Source organism: Osmerus eperlanus, chromosome 10 (genome assembly GCF_963692335.1).
Source record: "Osmerus eperlanus chromosome 10, fOsmEpe2.1, whole genome shotgun sequence".
NCBI classification, from domain to species: Eukaryota; Metazoa; Chordata; class Actinopteri; order Osmeriformes; family Osmeridae; genus Osmerus; species Osmerus eperlanus.
Window position 1 is genome coordinate 10,572,882 of NC_085027.1, and position 24,440 is coordinate 10,597,321.

A 24,440-nucleotide genomic window follows, 5' to 3' on the forward strand; every position below is an offset into this window, starting at 1 on the left:
GGGTATTGAAGATTTATCTTAGAAGGACAAACCTTATTAAATAAAATGTCCATGAAATTGTATTTATTAAATAAAACATGTTTGTCAAATTAATAATTAGACTCAAGAGTCAAACCAATCTGTTGTGGGCAATGAATCATGTTCCTGTACACACAGAGAGAGATTCTGACCAATGAGGGGCTTAGTTCTGAATGCCCGTTAGTGCAACAGGACACATAGCATGGGGGACAAGAATGTGGTCTTCATCTAGTGGCATGTGAGAGGCTGAGTCTTGATGCCACACTCCAGAGAGCCTCACACACACACACACACACATTCCTTTTAGAAAACACATGGACACATGTAGATGCTTGCCCACACACATGTACATCATAAAACACTGACGTTCCTGTGTATAATGGAACATGACATAATACCAGGACACGTGATTTAACTGAACCTGCTGAACCTGCTTACTATTTCTTTTTACTAAAGTAAAATATCAAGCTGTTAGTAATCAACATGAGTTTTTTTCTCATTTTCTATGTTAGATCACAGTATCGAGGTACATACTAAAGCACTCCATCCCAGAAGAAAATCAATACAGAGCTAGCAAGAATAGGAATATGAGCCTTGGAAAAACCTGGAGAGACAAGATTTTCCTAAATTAGTAACTTTACATAAACATGTAAACTTGTATTACAACAAATAGTAGATAAATATGAAACTGACATTTATTTAAGATATCAGCAGGTAAAAATATTTCTTAAGCTGTAAACAATATTTCGACATTTTAGTGTATGTACGTAATTCTGCATTATTTTTCTTACATACATTTTTTACATTGTGCAACTAGGTTCTAGGTTGAGAATTGTGGTAGCAATAGAGGACAGTAACATACCTGATGGATCCCAGTTGCTTGTTGGTGCTGAAGTGACTGCATCTACAGAAATAAACTCAGACTGTTAGCCAACTCCACTGTTGACTCACATATTTTAAACAGCAAATGTACAGCTGCAAAGCTGCCTAGTATGAAGGTCAACACACACTCAACCCAAACTCACCTGTCATCATGGCCAGCTCCAGGCTAAAGTCAGAAAACTCATGACGCTTGCTTACCGAGCAAACATGAGAGCCAAAATCGTCCATTTTGACCTCTTTGATGGTAAGGGTTATCTTCCCAGGTCTGTAGGTCATTGAGTAGCCCTCAGTGCAGTTCTTAAAACCCTTGTGTTTAATATAGTGGCAGAGAAGACCATTGTTGGGTCCTCTCCATTGGACTGACAGTTGAGGGATGTTGCTATGGTCCTCATAGTGGTACATGCACGGTAGATTTACCAATTCTCCAGGCTTCGACAGGACCTCTACTGCAAAGCATTAAAGTGAAATTTTGCACATGCAAAATATGACTGGACAAAAACTCAAATATATCTCAGGAACAAAACTTACCTCCGTCAACAAAGTGTGACAAAACCAGTCCAAGATATAGCGCAGCTATTCTATTACATAGACGAATAACTACTTTTCCCAACATTTGTCTAGAAGGAGATTAGAAATCAATGAACATGATTTTGACTCTTTTAAACTGTCAGCTTCAAAAATGAAGTGCTTAATGTATCACTTTTGTTTTCAAGAACTGGTCTTGACTCGATATTTGTGTATCAAATCTATGGAAACCAAGTAGGAAGGTACCGAAAGTTTGCTGTAATTCTGTCATCCTTGCAAAGTCCCCGATCAAGTATACTGTAGATAGGCCTAACACTAATGGCCAAACCTCCCCACTTTCAGATTTTTTTCTTTCTTTTATGGGGCAACACTTTTCTTTACATTAATAAGAAATTAGAGGAGTGACTGTTAAATCACAGGGTTAAACTGAGTTTCAAAGTTTACTAATAAAATTAAATCACACATCACGGAAACTATTTTAATATCAATCAATTACATTTACATATACTTCAGGCCAAATACAGAAATAAACATCTCACTCAAAATCCCATTTAATTACCACTGTTGCAATGAACATCACTACACAATGTACAATGAGTAGGTTTTAAGAAAACACACACACATGCACACACACTCACAAATATTTATTTGACATATTCTGTACAGTACATTTCAGAATTGCAATAATACTACACAGTGCAATGGCTGTGCTTCAAAGTTCTTTTGGACATTTGGAACAACTTGCTTTGTTGTAGCACAGGTTTGGTGAAAAACCTTTATTTTTTAGAGGACACAGACGCACCAAGAGCCAAGCTTATTGACAGTGCTCTTAAAAAATAACGCAATAAAATAAATAGCTGTTGTAATACACTGACTGTGCAATTACAACTGACTCTGCTGTGAGACTTTTTACTGTGCTGCAGCGTATTTGAACATTTAGAAACCTGGAACTCAATCGTTGATAATGCTGTAGTTCTAGTCAAAAATTCAATCCCAGCATTGGTGATTACCAGTTCGAGCATTAGTTCATTCACATTGTATTTTCACCTGACGCTGTTTATCTATTGTGTCTTCAACAGTAACCCCAAGGTCCAGCTGTAAAGTCCAAAAACCCCAGTCACTCATCGCCACATCACAAAAAAAACAAACATACAAAGACAAATGATGTACATATACATCTGGTTTATATTCTACACGTGTTTTTATATCCATTCTCTTTTGTATTCCTCTCATCGTTGTTATTTTGTTGTGTCTGGGGGAGGGGCTACTGGATGCCCCTGAACAAACACATGGCAAATACCATAGCAAAGAGCTGAGGAAAGAATGAGAGAGGAAAGATTAGGAGGGGTTATACTGGGTTTTCAGAGAAGGTAGCTAACCCATTCAGTTCTATATCGCATGGAATTGTGTCTTCACAGCAGAAAAGTGTATGGCTTACCTTAAATGTCCACAGGGTGGACTCATGCAACTATGGCAACATTATTATTTTCTATTGTATTTAATACATATTCCAGAAAATACATGTTGTATATACCGATGGTATTTCAAGAACAAGGTTATGACATATTTTTTTATGTATCATAAATACAAAGAAATACTTTTTTGAACATACTTCTATTGTCAGCACAACAATGGCCAAGCCTCCTGCCATATAGATGTACGTCTCAAAATAATCCACCACTGCAGAATAACAACCCTGAAGGATTACCAGGATACACAGACATGAGGAAAACAAGGTTATTAACCCATAAAAGGAAGTAAATGTGTGTTTGTGCGTGGGTGTACATATCTTAAGACTCTGACCTTGTTGTGGCGAAACGCCATGCTCCCACTCACACACTCCTCTCTGCTGATGTACTCTACATCTCCAGGGTGACTGTTTCTCTGGCAACAGGCCTCAGGAACCATCTTGTTGGGGTTGAGCAGTCTAAAGAGGCTTTCCTCAAAGTCCTCAGGGCTATTCACCCCACAGCAGTCAAACTGCAGAGGGAGTTTTATTAAGTAAGGGTAATTAGGTGCATGAAAAAGAAATCTTCCTGTGTATTTGTCCTTAGTATTGAGGTAGGCCTATCATCTTGAAGGCATGAATTATTCAACTCTAATAATGTATGTAGTTTTAGCCATTTATCCATATCCTTTCCTACCGTGGACATTATGGCGTTCCATGTGGAGGTGAAGACTTCAGTGTTGTTGTGACCTTGGTAGTGGCGTTTCAGCTCCCGGGTGAAGTACTCCCTCGTCAGCTGATCTCACAGAGACACAGACATGGGCTAGACACTGACCTCGATCTACAGGACAAGTCCGTAGTACTGAACCATGTTGTACTACTTCCAGGTTGGTGAAAAAGGTAAATGAATGGCACTACAATACAGTGATGGTATGTTGTAATGAGTGTAATATTTTTTTTTTGCCTTATCCCAATTAAGAGTAATAAACACTTACATGCTCCCGGAATATGAAGGCCAAAATGGCCGCCGCCAGCTCTGCCAGGAATATGATGAGAATGAGCAAGAAGAACTGAAAAAAGCAAAGTTGCAAAATCAGAATATAAACTGTATTAATTATTCAGCCTGGATTTTAAAAATGAATGTATATGGTCAACAACACACTTTCCATTTATTTTTCTAGTAATTTACGTGAGACACCTTCATATTTCTAGAAAGTAGCCAGAAGTGCATGTAAGTACAACACAAAGGGTACTAAAGGTTGGCGGGTAACATCTTTGATTAGGCAGTGCTTACATCCTATCCATCCCATCCAGTAGGGATATAAATTAAGCAGTAGAAGCAATATATTATTTATAAATATATTTTTTATTTATACTTCAGGTTCAATTCTGATCTCTACTGCATTGAGATAACATTCCCCTAGATGGCAGACTTGTCCTTTGTATTGTCCTACTGGTTACAAATGGGAAAATGACTCAGGAAACTCCTACCCACCTCTGACCACTTTGCCAGTAGTATATATTATTTATTTAGCAGACACTTTAATGAAACTATAATTTGAGAGAGCAGGGTGTATCTCACAGGTTCTTTAAATGATTTTCATGAAAAAATTCTCATCAAACAGGTGACTTACAAAGAGCAGCAGACACTTGTTCTCCCGGATGGCTCCGCAGCAGCCCAGGAATCCCAGCAGGAAGAGCATGCCCCCCATGGCCAGGATGACGTAGACCCCCGTGAAGAGCAGAGGGTTGGCCGCAACTATCTCCCTAAATCCCATTGGGTCCACCAGCACCCACACCCCCACCCCCAACAGAAAGGAGCCACCTAACTGGAGGAGAAGGGAGACGGGAAGCCAATCAAATTGATGTGCAGTTCAGAAAGGTACATGATAAGTGTTCCTTTTCCAAAAACAACCTCCCTTTCCAGGTCCCTATTTTTATTGAACGGGTACAAGAAAGAGCAAGATGAGCACATTTCGAAACAACCTGCAGTACATTATCAACAGGATGTGGAGTTTTTTGGATTGCTTAAATCCAATATTTTCAAACCCTGCTTCTTAGCAATATTTTACTTAAGCTAAGCTTCTATCTGTGCTGTATGAACTGTTCTCAATGTACCATGATTGGTAATAAGATATTACTCTGCTGACAGAAAATGGCATGTATTATGGTGGCGTGCTTACAAAGATAAAGAAGTTGAAGATGAACATGAGGTACTTGATGCAACCGAGGCAGTCCCCCTCCATGGCTGAGCCTCTTGCTGAAGCCTCCCCGCACCCCTGGAGACACACACAAAATCTGGGCTGTTACTGATGAAGTAGAACACAAGAGAGCAAATCAGTGGTTAAGAACAACCACATACTGCAGTGTCACAAAACTTAATGAGTCACTTGTTTGACAATGGAGCATGAAAAGCATGATGAGTGCATAGCTGTGGGTTTGATAAGAGAGAAATGTACAGCACAAAAACATATCTGCTCAGACATTTGAGATTCCATTTAAAAGCCTGACACTATCCTATTCAAAAATGATCATCTTCGCATAATGGATGTATGTCAGTGTGTTGATCTATTCCAATTTTCAAAAATACCAATGTGTATGTTAGTATTTTGTATTTTATTCTGCCTGTTATTGGCAACAGCGTTGAAGAGTAGTCTTGTCAATAGCATGTTGATGGGTGAGCATGTTTGAGTCTAACCATTTGTGACTTCCCAGCAGAAGATTTGAGGAAGGCTTTTTAAGCTTCTAAGAGCACTACAGCATTCTCTCTGCGGAGTGGGGAAAAGCAGGGAGTGCATGCAGCTGTCCTTGAGCAACCAGTGATGCAAAGAAAAGTGAGAATGTAAAAGTCCAGGGAGGCACTGGTCCCCACAGTGACACACTAACACACATGCGCACACACACAATTATGTACACCTGACACTATCCCTGAGTGTCCTTGTATGGACACCATGACACATGGTGACGCGTGTGACTGTGTAGGTGGGTGAGGAGATGTTTTGCAAGTGCCCAGTCAGTGGCAGTGAGAAGAAAACCAACTGTGCTTTTGCAGTCCTGATGGTGTTTACCAGGGCTGGCCAAGACACTGCCACCTGTCACATCTGAGTCAAAACTGGGACATGCAAAATGACACAACTACTGAGACGTGCAAAATGTTCCTGTTGAATCCACAACAGCATGTTTCACACCTTCTCAAAGGCACACAGAGCCCTGGACTATCGAAAACACGCCAATATCCATTTAGAAGTGTTTAGTTGTCACCCCCAGTATTCATATCAGATTTACATTATAGTAATCTGTTGTTTAGGTGGCTTGAGAGAAGCCTATTGATACATGCTTTGAAGAAATGTATCCCTGAAATTTGAAACATATCTTTAGCGCAGACCGTTCATCATCAACATTTGAAATTTACTTGTATTTGGCACATTTGTTTTTGACCAATATACCAATAATTGCTTTCTAACAGCAGACATGTTGACCTACTTGTTAATACCAGTAATTAATGACCATTCCCAGTGTCCTCTTTGTGGGTCCAGGCTCAGCTTTGTCAGTGTGTATTTACTGCCCATTTGGACAATATCTGCCCAGTGTAGTGCTCTTACTCTAATGAAGTAACACTGGGTGTCCCCTCTCCTGCTGCAATTAAATGCAGACTCTATGACTGACAGTGCACTCAAGATAATTGTACCTCTTTGGAGCCAGATTTGGCTCCAAAGAGCCAAGTGTATGGGGAATTTTCTTCATACGCACACACATACATGCACTTGCACACACACAGCACCACTACAGTCTTCATTTGCAGCTGTGGCTCCTTTCAAAAATAGGTCTGGGGGCAGCTGGACGATTTAACAGGGCCACATAGAGGATCGCCACAAATAATTCCCTCTTCCTATGGTCCTCTCCAGTCACGGAGAGCTGCTCTGGAATAATTCAATAATCCTCCAGCCCTCTTCTCCCAAGAGCTGTTTCCTGTGCTGCAATACTGGAGGTCCCTCAGGTGTGGAGCTCAGTCTGCCAGGCTGTAAATGTGTGGTTTTGTGTCTTTGTGTGTGTTTAAGGCTTAGGTGTGTGTGCCACGGTGTGGTGTACACATACATTATATGACCTAGAATATACCTAGATTGATTGTTTGCTGGGTTCACCAGTTCATTTCTTGAATTTCCTTTATGATTAATAAAATGAACTGAATTGAATTCAATATACCTTTACTACCTGAAAGAATTAATACCTTAACTCCTCCACAAGGACCTTTGATATCTTCCTTAAGAGTATTACAATTTCTGGGGGCATGTTCATTTGAGAGGGTATTCTGAAGTCTAATATGTAATAGGTGACTAATATTTTTCAAAGCACGACTAACGTTCCCAGAGTAATTGGGCAAGACATGTCCTCATATGGAGCATTCACACCAGTAGCCCAGTACTGCAAAGTCAGCATCCACCCACTGCAACTGGAGACCAGTATAAGGCCGCTTGAGGTTTCTCCATAGGGTGTGCGACCATATATTTTCAATAAGAAGTGACTGGTAGTACAGGCTCCTGTTCAATAAATCACTCTGTCAGTGGGGGCTGAGGTGAGGCCATGGAGGAAGTGCTGTGTACACAAGAAGAATTTTCCCTCAGCGCAGGAGAAACATTGGATCCAGATTGCCTTCATCCATCAGGACAGTACCTCGGCAAAGCATATGGTGAAGGTGTTGGTGGAAGTCCTGCTGGACTAGACCCTGAAGCCACCTCCCATAGCCTTAATGCGAAAGCAATGCTGGTGAAAAAATGACATTGGAGACCTAGTAGGAAATATTGTATGTTGTGTAGATAGGCTACATGTGTGTCTTTGTTCAGACTCAATCAATACTTTTCCAGCACATAGAATATGGACATTCATACTTAAACATAGTTAAACAAGCATATAGTACAAGCAGTATGCAGTCATACTTTGTTTGGACCACTGATTCCAGATATGGTGGTGTTCTAGAGTGTTTACAATACAGTACATTGCCTGGTGTTACCTAATGTTCCATCCATGTTTCCCTTGCGTTGGTTTAGGTCTAGTGTGAGAACTGGAGGAGATTTTTGTTTTCCTGGAATAAACACTGTTCTACAGCAGCTTTATTACATTAGCTTAACATCAAAGGCAATCATTTCCAGCTTTGCCTGTAGGCTTTCTGTCGTTATCCAGACATATTTTTGCCATCAAATTCTAATGTAAAAATGTATTCCCCAAAACTTTTCCATGGGGAGTTTAAACTCGTTGTTTGGGTTAAGGCACCATTCCAAAGAAAATTAAAAACTATACAATACTAAAGATCCACCTTTGTGATTTGGTGATGTCTGGCATTATGATAGCACTTTGGCTGTCCCCTACAGACAGACATGTCTCCTACAGATATCTTATTTGCTCAAAATGATCTCAAACATGTACTGCACAGGCCAATACCAAGGGTTATCTATCCTCAGAAGTCAAGGTTAATGCAAATAAAATATTTTTGCAGTTATAGGTTTAAAGCTCAACATTGTTATTAGATTTGACAGATCCCTTTCCATCTTCCCCTTTGTTATTAGCCAGTTCCTGATACTGTATATATCAGGATAGGATACATTGGCAGAGATCAGTTACAACAACATTAATCAAAGATACTTTATTGGATAAATCTTAAAAAGAGTTGAAAAGCGAACCCCCTGAAGAGGTCTTAAGTTATGCTAACTTTCCTCTTCACTTTTATTTGCCTTTCTCTCTATCTACAGTGTGTCTCAATGGCTCTCGTCTATTTGCAAGGCACCTGAGTTTGTTGTCAGAGCCAATAGCAAAGGCCAGCACTGCCTCTGATAGTCTGCCGGTTCACTTCATAAACAGAAATAGACCAGTGGGACAGATATCAAATGATCTAGTAAGAGAACTACAAAAAATGGACGCCATTGTGAAGGTGTAAAACTAGCTAGGTTTTGCTGGAGGTCGACATATTGTCCATTTCTGCAGCACAAATGAGCAGGAGTGGAGGGAGCTCCGAGGCTGTGCTGCACGGTGTGTTGAATGTTAAGCAGTAAGGTGTCACAAATGTGGAGAAGAGGCCAGGAGGAGTCTAGCCCTCAGGAGACTTCAGCCTGTCCTGTTTGATCTGCTTCTAATTCCTCCACCTTTTGGAGAGAGTAAGCTAATCAATCAGCAAGGACTGTCGAGTACTGCTGACTTTGATAAGGCTAAGGACTGGGAAATAAGCGTGGCATGGTTGCTTTACTCACAGTTCCTAGCAAACAGAACACTGTATATCAAGACTGGAGGAAGGAATATAAGTTCCTATATTCAACAATAATCATAATATCATAACATAATCATCTGCATGACATCTGTATGAGATTGCCACAACTGTAGCTTCACTACAACACCAGCAACCCAATCTAGTACCTGACAACCAGGCACCTTCCAAATTGTAAAATGTATCCTCCAAGTTGATTCCCCATAGAATTGTACACAGCTGAGCCAATGAGGACAAGGTCATTGAACTTTTGGCACATTGTATGTTTATCTGCATACTGACCCTAACCACCAAGGCAAAGACAACAAACAAAGACAAGATGGCTTAAAAGTTAGCACAAATTGTGGTAGCACTTTAATATGCTTGCTGAAACATATCACTCGTCACATTCTGCAAGACGAAACAAGGTCTCTACACGACAGATCGATGGCTGATTAATCGCCAGATATAATGCAGTTCATTCATCAAGACCAGACACCTCATCTGCTTCTCTCTAAAAAAGAAGCTTGCTAGCCAGCTACAGGACTGTGTAAATCTCACACATTTACTGGGATTCATTTAGCTAAGGGTGTCTGTCCCTGAATGAGGCATGTTAGTACCCCGACCATAGAGGTGTCTTAGAGGAATTAGGTGTGGATATCCCATTGACATTGATTTAAGTGACTTTGAGCCAAAACCGATTTGATATTACAACTATCTGAGTTCACCAAATCTAAAACTCTACATATTCTTACCCCTGAGCAAAGTGAATGATTTTTCTTACAAAACAGAGCAGGAATCGTTTCTAACCAGCATCACTTTATATAAAGTAAATAATTGACCACATGCTTGCCTTTGAGCTGAAGCACAGGCTCCAACATGCCTAAAAACACTCAATCCCAAATTCAATATTGGCAAACATGTCATGTTTTAGTGAGTTGCCCCTGACACAGCGTGATTCTTCCAGCCTGTTAGGCCAGATTCATGTTGACAGAAAGTGCCTCCCTTTCACTCTCTTCCCCTTACTTTCTCTATCTCTCTAACAGTTCCTTTCCCCCTCTTATTTCTCTCTCCAAGACACACGGCACTGTGGTTGAAAACAGGGGTCCAGCAGGAGAGAAGGCTGGTGTGAGTGTAGAATGAGGGCTGCAACTGAACAGTCATGTTCACAAGCACTCCATACTAACAACCCACCATCTGCCATGGCTAGATACAATAACACTGTGTGTGTGTGTGTATGTATGTATGTGTGTGCACGTGTGTGCGCAAGTACAAGCACATGTGAAAGTGTGTGAATGTGACAGTGTGTCAAAGCTGAAAGCAGAGCAAGTCAATGATATTAAGGCACAATGTATATCACTGCTGCTGTCAGTATGTGTCTGAAAACGGAGGAAATATACACCGACCACGGCTGTCAGATACGCAAGATTCATAGGGAAAGTCAGTGACCAATTGTTGCCCAAGAAAATGTTTTTTCCACCAACATGTCAGTTGAAGTCTGAGATATAGCCGACACTATAATTTATCTTATTTTTTCAGATCTAGAAGGTAAACAACGATGATGTCAATAACTCAGTTATCCTAACATAGCAACACTATTGTTCTAGCAAAATGGTACTATATGACAAACAAAATGTATTTGTGCTGTTAGATCATTGTCAGTTGACCAAAGCCACAAAACAATAGTTTTCAGAACATCAACTCCAGTGTTTATGAGTTCACCAAGTTGTTTCTCAGGGAACTTTACAACTTGTACTTAAGCAGAACTTACTGCAGAATGAAGGTCCCTCTTGTCAATGACATTAACAGACAAATGTTAAAGAGGACCTGAAGGGTTTATATAAATCTACATTTGTTTCACTGAATCCAAGGCTGAGCCATACAGTATCCATCAGAGCTGTATTGATCCACACAAGGAGATGGGCCAAAGCAGCTTGACAATGTAGTCAATCACCTCCACGGCTGAATCAATGATAATGTATCTCTGGTATCAAGGTAAAGTGTTAATTTTCAAGGCTGTTGGAAATGTGCTTATAAATGAGAATGCATGGGTGAATCAATGTTTGTGTTTGATGGTGTATGATTGAAAAGCAACAGAAAGCACCATACCATATGTACCTGTTTTTGGCTCTTGGTTTCAAATTGAGGTTTGGGATAGATGTTCTCTTCAGCCTTCAACCTCAGCTGTGGACAAGACAGAGAAGGATGGTTTAAGTAATTTTTTTAATTTTAATTATGTAATGATGTCTCTAATTCGCTCTGTTGGTTAACAGAGCCAATTACAGTGTGAACTAAAATGTTCTGAACCCAAGAGCCTACATGGAACTATTTGTTCACTCAATATATGCTGGAGAGAAAAGCATCTAAATCCACTATGCTCTTTATTTCCTCCATAACCTCTGGTACAGCAAAGACGTACAGTATGATCCAGGCAAAATAACATTCAGTAGAAGAAACCAACAGTATAAAACTGTTTTCCCATTAAATCGTAGGGAGTCAGGTGGCTGAGCGGTTAGGGAGTCGGGCTCGTAATCTGACGGTTACCGGTTGGATTCCCGGCTGTGCAAAATGACGTTGTGTCCTTGGGCAAGGCACTTCACCCTACTTGCCTTGTGGGGAATGTCCCTGTACTTGCTGTAAGTCGCTTTGGATAAGAGCGTCTGCTAAATGTAAATGTGTCTTTTTATCAAATGAAATCTCAATAGCTATCATGCAATATGAGATGACAATATGAAAGGAGTTAAGGGAAATGTTTAGCCCCAAAATATATACTTAGTGCTTCATGGGACAAGGATGAGGCATCTATCCTTTTTTGTTCTTATTTGTATAGAGCCATTATAATGCAAAAACTAACAATGACTCACTATTGAGCTGCAGGCATCTCTTTATTGTGGTGCTTTACTGTTGATCTTGCCAACTATTATACATTAAAGAAAGATGAATGAACCCTTTCCCATTTCTCTTGCAAATAAGACTGAATAAATTATTAATACATCTTTAACATAATGTAAAAAAGACCCAATGTCAAACCTGGTTCCTACAGAACAGTGGGTGCCTTCTTTTCTGAATACTTTTCTGTATACCAAAAGCCTGAAAACACTTGTGGTACTAAAATAGATATAATTAATTCCTGATTTGGCACTTGCATGCAATCAATGTCTCTCTTTTCAGTGTTGACAGTTGACATAGAATTAACACTGAGATAAATGCTGCAATTCAAGCTGACCCAATCAGAATGTTACTTTGAGGTAAATGGAAGTTATGAGGTAAATGAGTTCAGACTGTACCAACAACAAATATGGGGTTTCTATAGAAACCAACACAAAAATACAGTATTGTCTGTCACTCTGGACACTTTCAATGACACACGAAATCTACAGTAAAATTACAAAAATGTATCTGCAGCCATCTCTTTATTCCATTGGGCTAAATGAAACTAAATGGTTGGTGTTTGGACAGACCCACAGCAGAAGCTACAGGTTGTTGTTGGCAGTATCTGACAGGGCTGTCAAACAGAAGGCTGATGACTCATCTGTGGAAAACAGATAGTTGGTACCAGGACTTCTACCCTCTTTCTCTCCCTCACATTCTCTAATGAGCGATGATAGTTGACAGATGGCTCAGGAGTCACGCAAGGTTACGGTAATCTAACAGTGACTCAATCCATATTCGTTTACCTTTTAATACATCTAAAGCAGCAAGCTTGTACCATACAAGTGCTCTAGAGTCACATGTCATAGAGGCATACCAGGTAGAAAATAACCTGCCCTCACACTCTTTTGGGAATGGGTTTAAAGGCAAAGCCTGCTCCCGCTCTTTTGCTTCAATAAACACCTTTCAGTTAAACAAAGTGTTATCACTTCACACGTGTTCCACCAGTAAGGTTTTGTCTAGATCTCAGCATTGCCATTATCTGCTATAACCTAAGAAGAAATCTGTGGAATCGGAGGATTTTGAAAACCTTGCTTTTGACAACAAAACACCACCTGGTGTACAATTCTTTCTTTTCAATATTTGAAGACATAAAATCTGTTGGTGTCAATTGTACCCTTTTGTGTCTGCACATCTGTCATCAAATCAAGTTTAAGCTTGAGAGATGGAAGTAAAGACCTGTGCTGGGGAGAGAGCGAGAGAGTGAGTGCAAGAAGGGGAAAAGAAAGGAAGGGATAAGAGCAAAAAAGGGAAAAAAATGTTGGCATAAGGGCCCCTGGGGATTCAATTAAACTAGATCCTCAAGAGGTGGATGTCATAAATGGTGTGAGAGGAACAGAGAAGAAAGGAAAGGGTAAAGTGAGGTCAAACACACATTGCATAAAAATTAGGATTGAAGTTGGGTCAGTGTTGCAGGCTTTAAATAACAGACTTACATACAAATCTTAAAACCTAAATGGGGCTTATGGAAAAAGGGTAATCGCTTAATTCCTGTACAGTAAGAAAATCATGATTTATGATTAATATTTTTTTATGGGTGACTGGGCACAATCACCTTGCAGCATGTGTTTGTGTCTGGTTGAAGCATATAACTTAAACCTCTAAGGTAACTGAACTGCAAATTCCAACAAGCAAGTCTGGTCTAACTAGGACCACACAAAGAGCAGAAAACTCTTGCAAGGATGGTTCTGCTTTGAAAAAAATAAAATGTCATAACAGCCAGCACCATCTGGTTTTGTTTTTTTGGAAAATAAACTTGGAAAATCGAGAAAGATTATTTACCGTTCTATCAAAGTGGCCATACTGGGAGATCCCTTCACTAATATACTGTATCATCACGTCATGTATGTGAATATGTTTACGATGTAGTATTTTGACTGTTGAGAGCACTTGTTCCTACCAATACCTCGGTAAGAACAAGAACTAGCTCTACTGACAATGACAGGAATGCAAATCATAGACAAACTTCTTGTACTTGATTTGGATAAAGCTGTCTGCTAAATGACACAATTTTTCTCAAGAGATTTTGCATGAGAAGATTACAAATGTTACAAACATTTAATCCAAAATCCAAACATCAAGATTTTCAGAGCACAAAAAGAACAGACAGACAATAATGTCAACTCAACAAGTATTGATTTAGGCAATAAAGAGAAAATGTATGAATGTCTTAAAACATTTTGTGGAGTTTTACATTTGTGTTTTGAATATATATTGAACATTTGCAGCCAGACAGAGAGATAAAAACACATTTCAATTGAGATGTGCAAGACGGATTTACATTTGTTATGTACGTTGCCTTTGAAAGGCCTAGTGATCAAGAGGTGGGGGTGGGGGTGGATGCCGTAGTCGCCAAGCTGCCAGACAGTGACAAAACAGTGGTGGGTGCAGTTCATGGGGGGTGGGTGGGGTCTGTCTGTAAGGGGCCTGGGGTGACCATCTGCTTTTAATTCAATTTAGCTGTATTTAATCCCATTAAATCTAGAAGACCCTGAAACAGCTTAGACATTAGCGTTGTATATCCTTACCATAGTCTATGTTAATACATGATAAGAAAGGTTTGTAAAAAGGATGGACATTTCCTCAACAGTGGATTGCCTATTGTCAAGCTATAGCAAACTATCTCAATATTAATATACCTGTTAATGATGACTTGATTTGTTGCATTTGAAGACCGCTTTAGTCCTTTCACACCACCTGTGGTCCCATCTTTGTGGCAGCTTTTAGTCAAAGACAGAACACATGTAGCGTTGCTACTGCTCAAATGCAGTCACTGCAGCTTCTCCACCTAAATATTCTTCTAATTAGAAGCTCTCAATGCCAAGAGTCCTGACTGAAGGTCTACCCTCACAGCTGTAGCCCAGTCACAGCAGCCTGCTTCCTTCAGGCCGTCCCTGTGTTGATTCTTCTGGGGGGGGGGGGGGGGAGGTGTAATTGGCCATCTAGTCTTTCAGGACCTCTGCCCCTATGGTGCTTCACTGGTTAGGTCCAGGCAGGCAATGACCACGCTGAGAGTCCAAGAATAGACAATGCACATTTGTATAGCTCGACAAGTGTGGCAGATGGACCAGCAGGATCATGTGAGTCAGCGTCTCTCATTCAGCTCCACCTGGACACAGGCAGGTATGCTTTCACATGCTGTTTCACACAAAGACAGCTGAACGTGCCCTTCACTTTCAGTGTGGCTTAATTTGCTAAATGCATGAAACTTCAGACTTGTCGAGAGCCTGCATCTGAAAGCCACCAAGTTCACCCTGTCTTCAAGGTGCATAGGATTTCTAAAAAGCTAATTGCTTTGAAAATGTGTATCTGTCAAAGCTCTTGCTTAAGTGTTAATGTCTGACTTTTAAAAATAAGGCAATACAATTCTGTTTTGATCACACAAGCAACCCAGTGTTCAGCCTGCCCCCCAAAAAAACTAAACTAAAGGCAGTCGTTTCTAGAGCAGTTATGACAGTTCAACTCAGAAACATCACAGGATGGAATGCTTTGTTGAAGATAATGTCATCCTCACTAAACAGAAAGCATCCATGTGTTTGAACACATAGATCTGAAAGGCACATTCAGTTCAAATAAGCCTAAACATTTGTATGGCTTTGGCTGTTATTCCATTATTCAAAACACACTCTTACTCAATACATTTTTACTATTTTCTTAGAATACATTGCTGTATAAAATCTAAAATTAAATAACACAGTCAATAAAAATATAAGTTCTGGACAGTCCACTAGTATAGATAGACTACTAGGGCTACACCATGCATGGTTTCTTTGAATGATGATAAATGAATCATTGTAACGACTTGACCATCCTAAAAAGACAGCAGAACCTTTAGTCTTTTTACCTCTTTACAGGTTGGCTGTCCTGCTCTACTGATACTCATACATCTCAAGGCTTTTTGTACTCACACCAGCACAACCTTCAGGGCTCCAGTGCTCCCCAGCCTTCAGGGCTCCAGTGCTCCCCAGCCTTCATGGCTCCAGTGACAGAGTGTGTAATCAACTTAAACCGTTTTATTATACAGCTCCAGGTGCTGCTACACACAGGAGTCTGTTTGTGTGTGTGTGTGTGTGTGTGTGCCTGTCTGTGAGAGAATGAGAGGAAGAGCGTGAAAGAGAGTGATAGAGACAAAAAAGATTGAGACTGAATACCAAATGTAGTATTGTAAATTACAGTATACTGTAGATAAATTACATCTCTCACTAGTCCTTCCTCTCGTTCTGCCAGTGAATCTGTTAAGTCACAGGAGGGGACTGGTGCCTCAGCTGGAGACCCCACCCACAGACCAGTTCCAGTATTCCCTCCATTTCCACTCCTCCTTGCTCACCTTTCTGTCAACTCACAACAACTTATTTACCCATCAAACCCAAGGGTGCTCCAAGAAGTAAATTTGTGTCTGTCTGGGTTAAGCTATTCATTCACCATTGACTCTGAGATGTCTTTAATCTGATCACTCCAATTGAACTAAATGTATGTTTTTGTGTGAATAAAACTTATCATGCAATGACCAGTTTAATCTAAGAAGTCCTTTTAAAGAGCCACATTTTAGCCCAATATGGTCAAACGGCACGGATTATTTGAAACCCCTCTTGAGACTCTGCTCGTTGCCGAAGCTTTTTCATTCAAGAATTATTTTAGAAATGATAGAGTAAGTTATTATTTATATTGAATACCACTGTTTGAATGCATTATTCATGACAGCACACCAAAATCCAAGAAGCCTTCGAGGTTCATTTCAATTGTATTATCAATTCATGTTTTCAAAAGCGGACACCATGCACAGGGTGGTATTTGGTATTTAACTATGTTATCAGTGTGGTTATAGTCTGTAAAACATGACATTTAAAAGCTAGAACTCTCGAAATTATATCGTAGCGGGGCTTAATCGTTAAATGCAGTTTAAGCACGCAATATAACGCTAGCCTATCGATCAAGCAGAGCCGTGCAAACTTACCGTGCCCTGTCCCTCCACGAAAAAGTGAGAATCCAAAAATATTGCTAAGAAATTGATGACAAGACTGAGTGATGATTTGTATCCAAAATGTTTATATCCTGCACCCCCAGCTTTCACTTAATAAATCCAGAATCACTAGCAGAGGACAAGCGTTCACTTTTATGGGCATTCTCGGTTAGTTGGATGTAGAGATACTTTCTACACGCGCTACAAATCTGTTATTCACAGCGTTGGTATACCCCAAAGGTGGGGGAATTAGCTGCCTTTCACGCCCACCTCTCGACAAAAAAATCTAAGGTTTTCCTCCGATCAGGTAGATCAATGCACTTTTATATTATATTATATGAGTAATGTCCTTGCATCTCTGCAAGCCAGTTTTCTAAAAAAAATAACAAACCTACTCTTTTATGTGGGTTTTAAAGTGATGCACAGATGGCCACTCAAAGATACCGAGGAGCTTTATGACACCCAAGCCACTCTTTGTACAGTTGTGTTCTCTCTCAGGTCATGACATTTGGCTTAACCTTTCACTTGTTCCTCATTATCCAGTCAAACCCTTACAAGTTAATATGCAATTTATAAAGCATCTCATAAAGTCTGATACAAACACTGTTGACAGACTCATGTTGTGAAGAACGGACACAAAACTTCCACTCGGACCACAGACCATTGTGAATGGATTTTTCAATTATAAAAACGGTCTTCTGGGGGTTCTTTCTGTATGGGTTCCGTTTTGAGTTTGTCTTGTGAAAAAGGGGGTTTCAAAGAAAACACTGGAGATTAAGTCTTTAACCAGAGCTCCCCCTTAGTGGGTGAGGGGTCGTATTCTCCATTGTAAGAACTAAGAACTTATTTGTAGATCCAATATGACTTGGAGCTTTGACCTTTCCTCTGCTACAGTCTCACTCCGAATAGAGAAAGTAAATGACACATTCCTCTTTGCTGAATCTCCTCTCAGATTAACAGCATCCATAGTCTTGTAGCCAGGGCTTTCTGACTCATTAAGTTTAGAGGGTCTCTAGTTTGGATGTTAAAGGAAAATTACTGACAGGTTTAAACAAACTTTCAGAAAATGCAAGCAGATGTGAGCAAAGAACATAAGAAGGCAACAAACAAATCAGATAAACAGTTTCAATGTTTATTTTGTAGTCCACTTTCTCCATGTCACAAGTTGTTTTTGGTCTGCAAAGGCATCCATCCATGTTATGTGCAGAAGACCAGTTATTGTAAGAATGAATGTTCTATCTCTAAAAACTCATTTTAAAAGATCCATACGGCATTATATTAAATAATTATTTGAATAATGAAACCTCCCCTATTCAGCTGATAAAATGTATCAATAGCACCAATGACAAGCCAACACTAACACTTTTAAATCTTACATTTACATCATGCAGTTACCAGAGCATAAAGGAGATTCTGAATAAAAAGGGACAAACATAAAAGCATAACACAACGTCATGGTGAAGCTCTAACAATTGACTGTACTGAACATATTGGTAGGCTAACAGTCCTCGAAAGGAGACAGCTCCCAATAATGCCTTAGGACAAGGTGACCCATGAATGATTATTACATGCTCTGTTTTACTCATATTTCTAGACAGAAGCTACAGGTACACTATTCTTTTATATTCTGTACACACAGTTTAACTCCATCAGAATCTTCCCCCTTCCTTCCCCTTCCTTTTCACTTCTTCCTATGAAGACCATTGAAACCTCTTTGACTCTAAAGCCTGTCCTTTCTTTCATCTTTCTTCCTCCTTTTCTTTTTGTCACTTCCACTGGTGAACAATTAATTCACTGCAAAGTCCGTAAAGTGATTAAAAGACTTCTTAACTTAATTTATTGCTCACAGAGATATTTTTCCATTTTCAATAATGTACAGGCTTGGTGATGTCAGTTATCTGTGTCCATGTATTTAAAAGCCTTGTGAGGCTTGGTGGACAACTGGAACACTATCCACTATCAACGCTAGTGTTATTTCAATGCCAAATCTGTTTTGTCAATTCCTAAACTGGATAGTGCACCACACCAAACACCAGAACCTTTCATTCTTTTGTGGTTTCACACACCAGGCTATCCTGACATTGTTCCATTTGTAGATACAAAGGCAAGGTAGAAGAGTCCAATTTAAAGCATTTTCCTGAATGTTGTTCATCCTCAGTTGCCAGGATACAAACCCCTCCCCCACTCAACCACAGACACATGCTTGCCCTCTCTTTCTCTCGCTGTCTCTTTCTCCTAACCTCTTTCCTTGCTCCATGTCCCTCCCTCTCCCCTGTTCTGTATGTGTGTGTGTGTGCGTGTGTCTTTCTCTGACCAAACCACCTATCTCTTGCCCAGGCATACACAGTACCTGGCGGACACAGACTCAGCTCAGCTGTCAGTGAGGGCCTTAATCTTGGTTCTCATTACAGCTTTCTATCTGACAGAAAGGTTCCCTATCTCACTGCTAGACTTTGTATGAGGATATAGTAGGACATGTACAAAAGGATGGAGCCTTTCTTTCACAACACACACAGACGCAAGCACACACCTGGAACAGGCACTCACTTTACAATTCACCTTGAATCTTAAGAGGAGGGAAAGGTTTCTTTCATTTAGTGGCTCACACAAATTCAGTTCTCAGTTTGTCATCAGACTTGCAAAAAGTTGATCGACACAGCAGTTATTTATTTATTTTTTTACAATAAATGTCATAAACAATCCATGCATGCCCTCATTCTCATCTACCATGACTAAGAGGTAGTTCCATACTGTCATGTGAACAACTTCCAAAATGCCTTCCTGTCATTTAGTCACTGTCAAACAAGTGAGTTGATCTGGCGTTCCCTCCCAGTCTCTCCATGCTTTGTTTCCTGATTGACTAAGTACCAGTAGCCAGCTCAATACAGATAACAAAAACTCACAAGAACGTGTTGTTTTATCTACTGATAATTAATAATTAACTTCTTTAATGTTCTCTTACTGAACAGTTTTTCCTCAGAAACAAAAATGATGGGCACTTACTTTTCCGGTTTCCTCTCCAAATACAATTGCACTTTATAAAACAATGCAGATATGTTATGAATAAAGTTTGAATTAAAGTATGCACTGAAGCAAGTTTTGTTAACAATTTCTTGTGGGATACCTACAGTACAAGATCATGGAAAAAATGCACTGAAGACCATTGAACAGAGCCCCAGTGTTCAGTCATCTTATAGAAAAACTCCATCTGGTAGAGCTTGTTCAGAACACTAGGGATCTCATGTCCATTCAGGAGAGACAGAAACAGTGATGAGGCCTGGGGGGGTCTACGTGCACACACACATACACACACATAACCACACACTCACACACACACACACACACACACACACACACACACACACACACACACATGCACCTTCACCTCGGGTGGTCCATTCACACTCAACCAAAACCAAGTTTTATCATAGTTTGTAATTTTTTGGACATAAGATGTATTCATTTTGTTTTGTTTTGTGAAGTGACCCACTAATAGTCTCTATCAACTAATGGTTAGTTATATCAGGTAATGATCACCAAGTTTGTGTATTTCATGCCTGCATTTATCAATATTTTATTAAAAGTTATTTATAGGTTTAAAAACGTACAGTACAGTTCACCCGGGGGATTGCACGTGAGTGATGCCCAGGGGAGGACAAACCCAATGACAAAATTCGACATGAAATAACTTGCTTTAAAAAGCTAGACTTTTTACAGTAAGATGTCAAAGAACATATTGTTCAAACCACACCTCCCCAAAATCATACTTATTCATAGCATACAAATATTCACACTTTGCTTGCAGTGTCAGCACTACTACTACTAACAATACAGCACTACTGTACATTCAGGTCATTATAATTCTCAAACGATTACACAGGAAGTTTTTGTTTGGGGTAAGTGTTTGTAGATAAATATTAATCTGTTTTTTCTACAGTTTTACGGTAAGAGGAAAAACATGCTTGGATGATATTGGTATGGTTCTTCATTTATCTTGATTGGATGTTGAGTCATGTTCTGTCCAAGTGTCAGGTTCCTTTGTTCCATTCTCTGCACACCTTCATTTTTTCTCCTTCTTCACCTCATCCTATCTTTCAGTTGTCACTGCAAATCTCATCATCAGATTTGAACTATTGATCTTGAATACGTTTTTTGGAAATTTCCAAGTAAATTATTATTATTTTGAAAAGCAGTTTAGAGTGAAATTACTTCACAAACATGTTAGTTGACACCATATTTAAAACTGTTTAGAAAACCAGCTGCTGGTAGTTTCTTACTCTTTTACTTTCCATCCATTACCTCATTGTACAGTAGATTGAGTTGTAGAACGAAAGACTCTTGAACCATTTCATAATGAATGTTTCTACCTATCACAATTTTCTTATTCAGAGAAACTCTTACAGGACAACCAAATTACTTTGGAAACTCGTTTTCTTCTGAATGTACTGTACTGCATTTCTGTGGTGGAAGGAAATAATTCTCGATGTGGCTTGATTGGACAACAAAAGACTTACTACAGCCATCAGAAAATTGTTTATTTGAAACAATTGTATTGTTAATAACAACAAAAGCGGTCAGAAATAGGTGTAGCTGTTACCTCAAAAGAAACTTTTCACTCAAGAATCCTAGACGATTTCATGTCCATGTCAAAATCATCCATCATATTTACACAGAAATTAAGATTTTCATTGCAAAGTCACTTGTCTTTCAAACAGAGCAACAGTTTTGGATGAATACATCCCTCTCTGCCTGCTCCAAAGGCTTGTAGACATGTGAAGAGTTGTGTGAGGGTACGTGTAGCAGCAGCGAATGCCTTGTCGCTGCCCATTACCTCACAACGTTCCCCTGTCTGTTGTGACAGCCCCTGAGAACCCTGCTGCAGGTGTCTGATGTATGAGTCCTGACAGGCTGCCGGAGGGGCTGCAAGCATGAAGGACTCTGGGTAAAGGAAGGTCACCCACGGGGGCTGTGCTTGTAGGAGTTGGTGAGTTGAAACACTCTTATGAGGCATATAACTTCATTTTTCAAAGAAAGTGTCCAGAGATTGCAATAACCTGCCAGGGTGGAACAAGCTACCTTGGCAGAATGGTAAACACCTGAAAAAAGACTGTGATTTACTAGTGTACCAAGCCAGGCCAGAATTATATATCATTATCCGCAGTCACAGTTTGACTGTGAGACTGAATGTGTTCATTGGTGCGTCTTTAAACTCCATTAAATTGTATCATGGACATCGGTACACCCCAAAGACAAGACATAAAGAATGTACACATTATTGTACAGTAAGTTACCTCAGTTTCCCTAACCCCTGTGCAGTTTGAATTGGTGAAGTTCCCACTGCAGTTATGAGTTAAAAACTTAGTAACACAGTGGTGAAAGACACACACAGACACACACGCACACTGGATATCAACTTCCTGCCTAATTGAAAGTGTCTATTACAAACTAATTTAGTTGCAGGGTGCTTGGAACAGCCAAACACACAGTACACTGTCAACCCAAAGATGGTCCTGCCGCCTCTCAACAAGAAGGTTGATTCCCGTTTGGGGCCTGACGGTGCCTGCTGGTTCTCAGGTGGCCTCGTCCGGGCCGTTCTGCATGGAGTTTGCATGTTCTCCCTGTGCTCACGTGGCTTCCATCAGGAAATAACACCAATATAAAGACATGTAGAACGATTGCTTTCCTGCCTACGTCTCTGGATGAGCACTTGGACTTGGCCCCGGGCACTGCTGATGTGGCTGTCCACTATCCTGCGAGGAAGGACAGCAGAATGGGGATAAGGCAGAGACTAATTTCTCCTGTAGATGCCCTGGCGTGTGTGTTCTGCCGCTTGCTGCATGTGTTCACGATTGTGAAGGTAGCTGAAATATGATTACTTTGCGATGTGGCTAGTAAATACCAAACATTGCTTGACTGACCATTGAAATACTGTAGAATTATGCACTTCTAATCCTTGATCTTTTTTTATGTACTTTCTATACACCCTATTTGTATGTCTCTTTGGATAAAAGCATCTGCTAAATGAATAAAATGAAAAATGTAAAAATTTGTCACACCAAATTGTTTGGCCAAATTAAGTTCAAAGACACACTCCAAATAACGTAGATCTCCAACAAGTATAAACATATTTATCTAATAAAACCATCAAAGTTGTGAACTCATAGTGGCTTGATCATCATGATGAACAAGATGGTACAAGAGTGATACCCCACTGCATGTGGTGGCTCTCATCATTAAAATGACTTGAGTGATCATACAGTGATGTCCAGGCACCGTATGCCCAATGTGTATCTCAATGGCTCCTCTGTCATCTCCACATAGCTGACTGAATTCTAGCCATACCTCTCCAAGTCCCTCAAGTACAGCATAGCAGTGGTGTCTCAAGTCCCCTGGACTGCAAATGAACCTGACAACTGCACACATGTTTGAAGAGGAAGACTGGTGTGGAAAATAAACAACCCTTGCCCCCATTGTTGGTGTTTCTTCCCAGGGGAGTCTGCAGTAGGCATTTACAGCTATGTCAATAACTCTTTGTGAATTTATCTGTGTTACATTATTATTGAGAACCCACATAGAGTGGAAAACTGCATGCTCAGTTTGGGCTTTGGACCCAAAGGATAGATCCATAGGAATGTGTCTAAAGTTATATAGTAATATTGAATGTAATAAAAGTGAATCATGCGGGCAACTAACTGCTGCATTGTCTATTAACTGGCCAACATGAACTTGCCAAGAACCAAAAATTGGCTGTACAAAATTCACATAAATATGTGCATTTCTAATTAGTTATTTCAACACACAATCAGTCCTTCAGCTGCAAAACAACTTTAGTGTGTGGCTGTTAGTATGTCTCTGAATTCTCAAGTCCCATACTACCTTCCACTCGTTCTATTAGAGCACAGGTCTTGTACTTGAAGAATCATCTATTACAAACAAGTGCAACTGTTAAATGTGATTTCTGCATATTTTCAATCAGGATCTTCTATCTGGAATAGAGAGACCTTTGTATAGTATCATCTCCCTCTCTAACATAGCTGCTTGTGAATGAATAGATGCCCCCAACCTCGACCCAAACTACTAATGACTTCCTTTCTGCGCATGCATTGCTCCTCATTGTGAGGTGTAATTAGATTATGTCGAAATAGACAGAAGATGAGCGCATTTGTCTTGATCTGAGCATGTGTTTGTGTGTTTTTGTATGTTCAGATGCTATCTGGGTGAAAGACAGTTCTATGTCCTTCAGTCATGCATGCGCAGACACTCTCACACAGACATGCACATTAGCACACGCACACACGCTAACACATGTCTAGCTTGTTTCCTGTCTGCTGTAGTTTCTCACACAGAAGGCCCTCACCAAGGATGTGTCATTCGTTGTATGTCTTCTTTAGTAAACATACTACAACTACATTTTAATTAATTATGTCCTTGACAAGGACCATGCA

The 24,440-nt window shown here is 40.0% G+C and overlaps 1 protein-coding gene across 2 annotated transcripts; it reads right to left on the reverse strand.

Annotated features, from left to right (window-relative positions):
* Nucleotides 1-2,044: 2,044 nt before the first annotated feature.
* Nucleotides 2,045-17,212, reverse strand: LOC134027918 (tetraspanin-18B). 2 transcript variants are annotated; one of them, XM_062471157.1, is made up of 9 exons: nt 16,990-17,212; nt 11,223-11,288; nt 5,056-5,151; nt 4,507-4,701; nt 3,868-3,942; nt 3,570-3,668; nt 3,229-3,405; nt 3,038-3,121; nt 2,045-2,737 (listed from the first exon to the last, which is right to left on the reverse strand). In XM_062471157.1, the coding sequence occupies exons 3-9, from the start codon at nt 5,116-5,118 to the stop codon at nt 2,690-2,692; spliced, it is 741 nt and encodes a 246-aa protein (XP_062327141.1). In that variant the 5' UTR covers nt 5,119-5,151; nt 11,223-11,288; nt 16,990-17,212; the 3' UTR covers nt 2,045-2,689. The 2 variants fall into 2 exon arrangements, with proteins under 2 accessions (XP_062327141.1, XP_062327140.1); XM_062471156.1 differs by having other exon boundaries at nt 11,214-11,288.
* Between the last annotated feature and the right edge of the window lie 7,228 nt (nt 17,213-24,440).

Bases quoted from the DNA above. Each gene is read 5' to 3' on its own strand.
- LOC134027918 (XM_062471156.1), bottom strand. The intron at 3,943-4,506 runs GTAAGTCACCTG...TGCTTTTTTCAG, and splicing joins ACAAGTGTCTGCTGCTCTTT to TTCTTCTTGCTCATTCTCAT. The intron at 3,406-3,569 runs GTAGGAAAGGAT...CTCCCTCTGCAG, and splicing joins GGAACGCCATAATGTCCACG to TTTGACTGCTGTGGGGTGAA.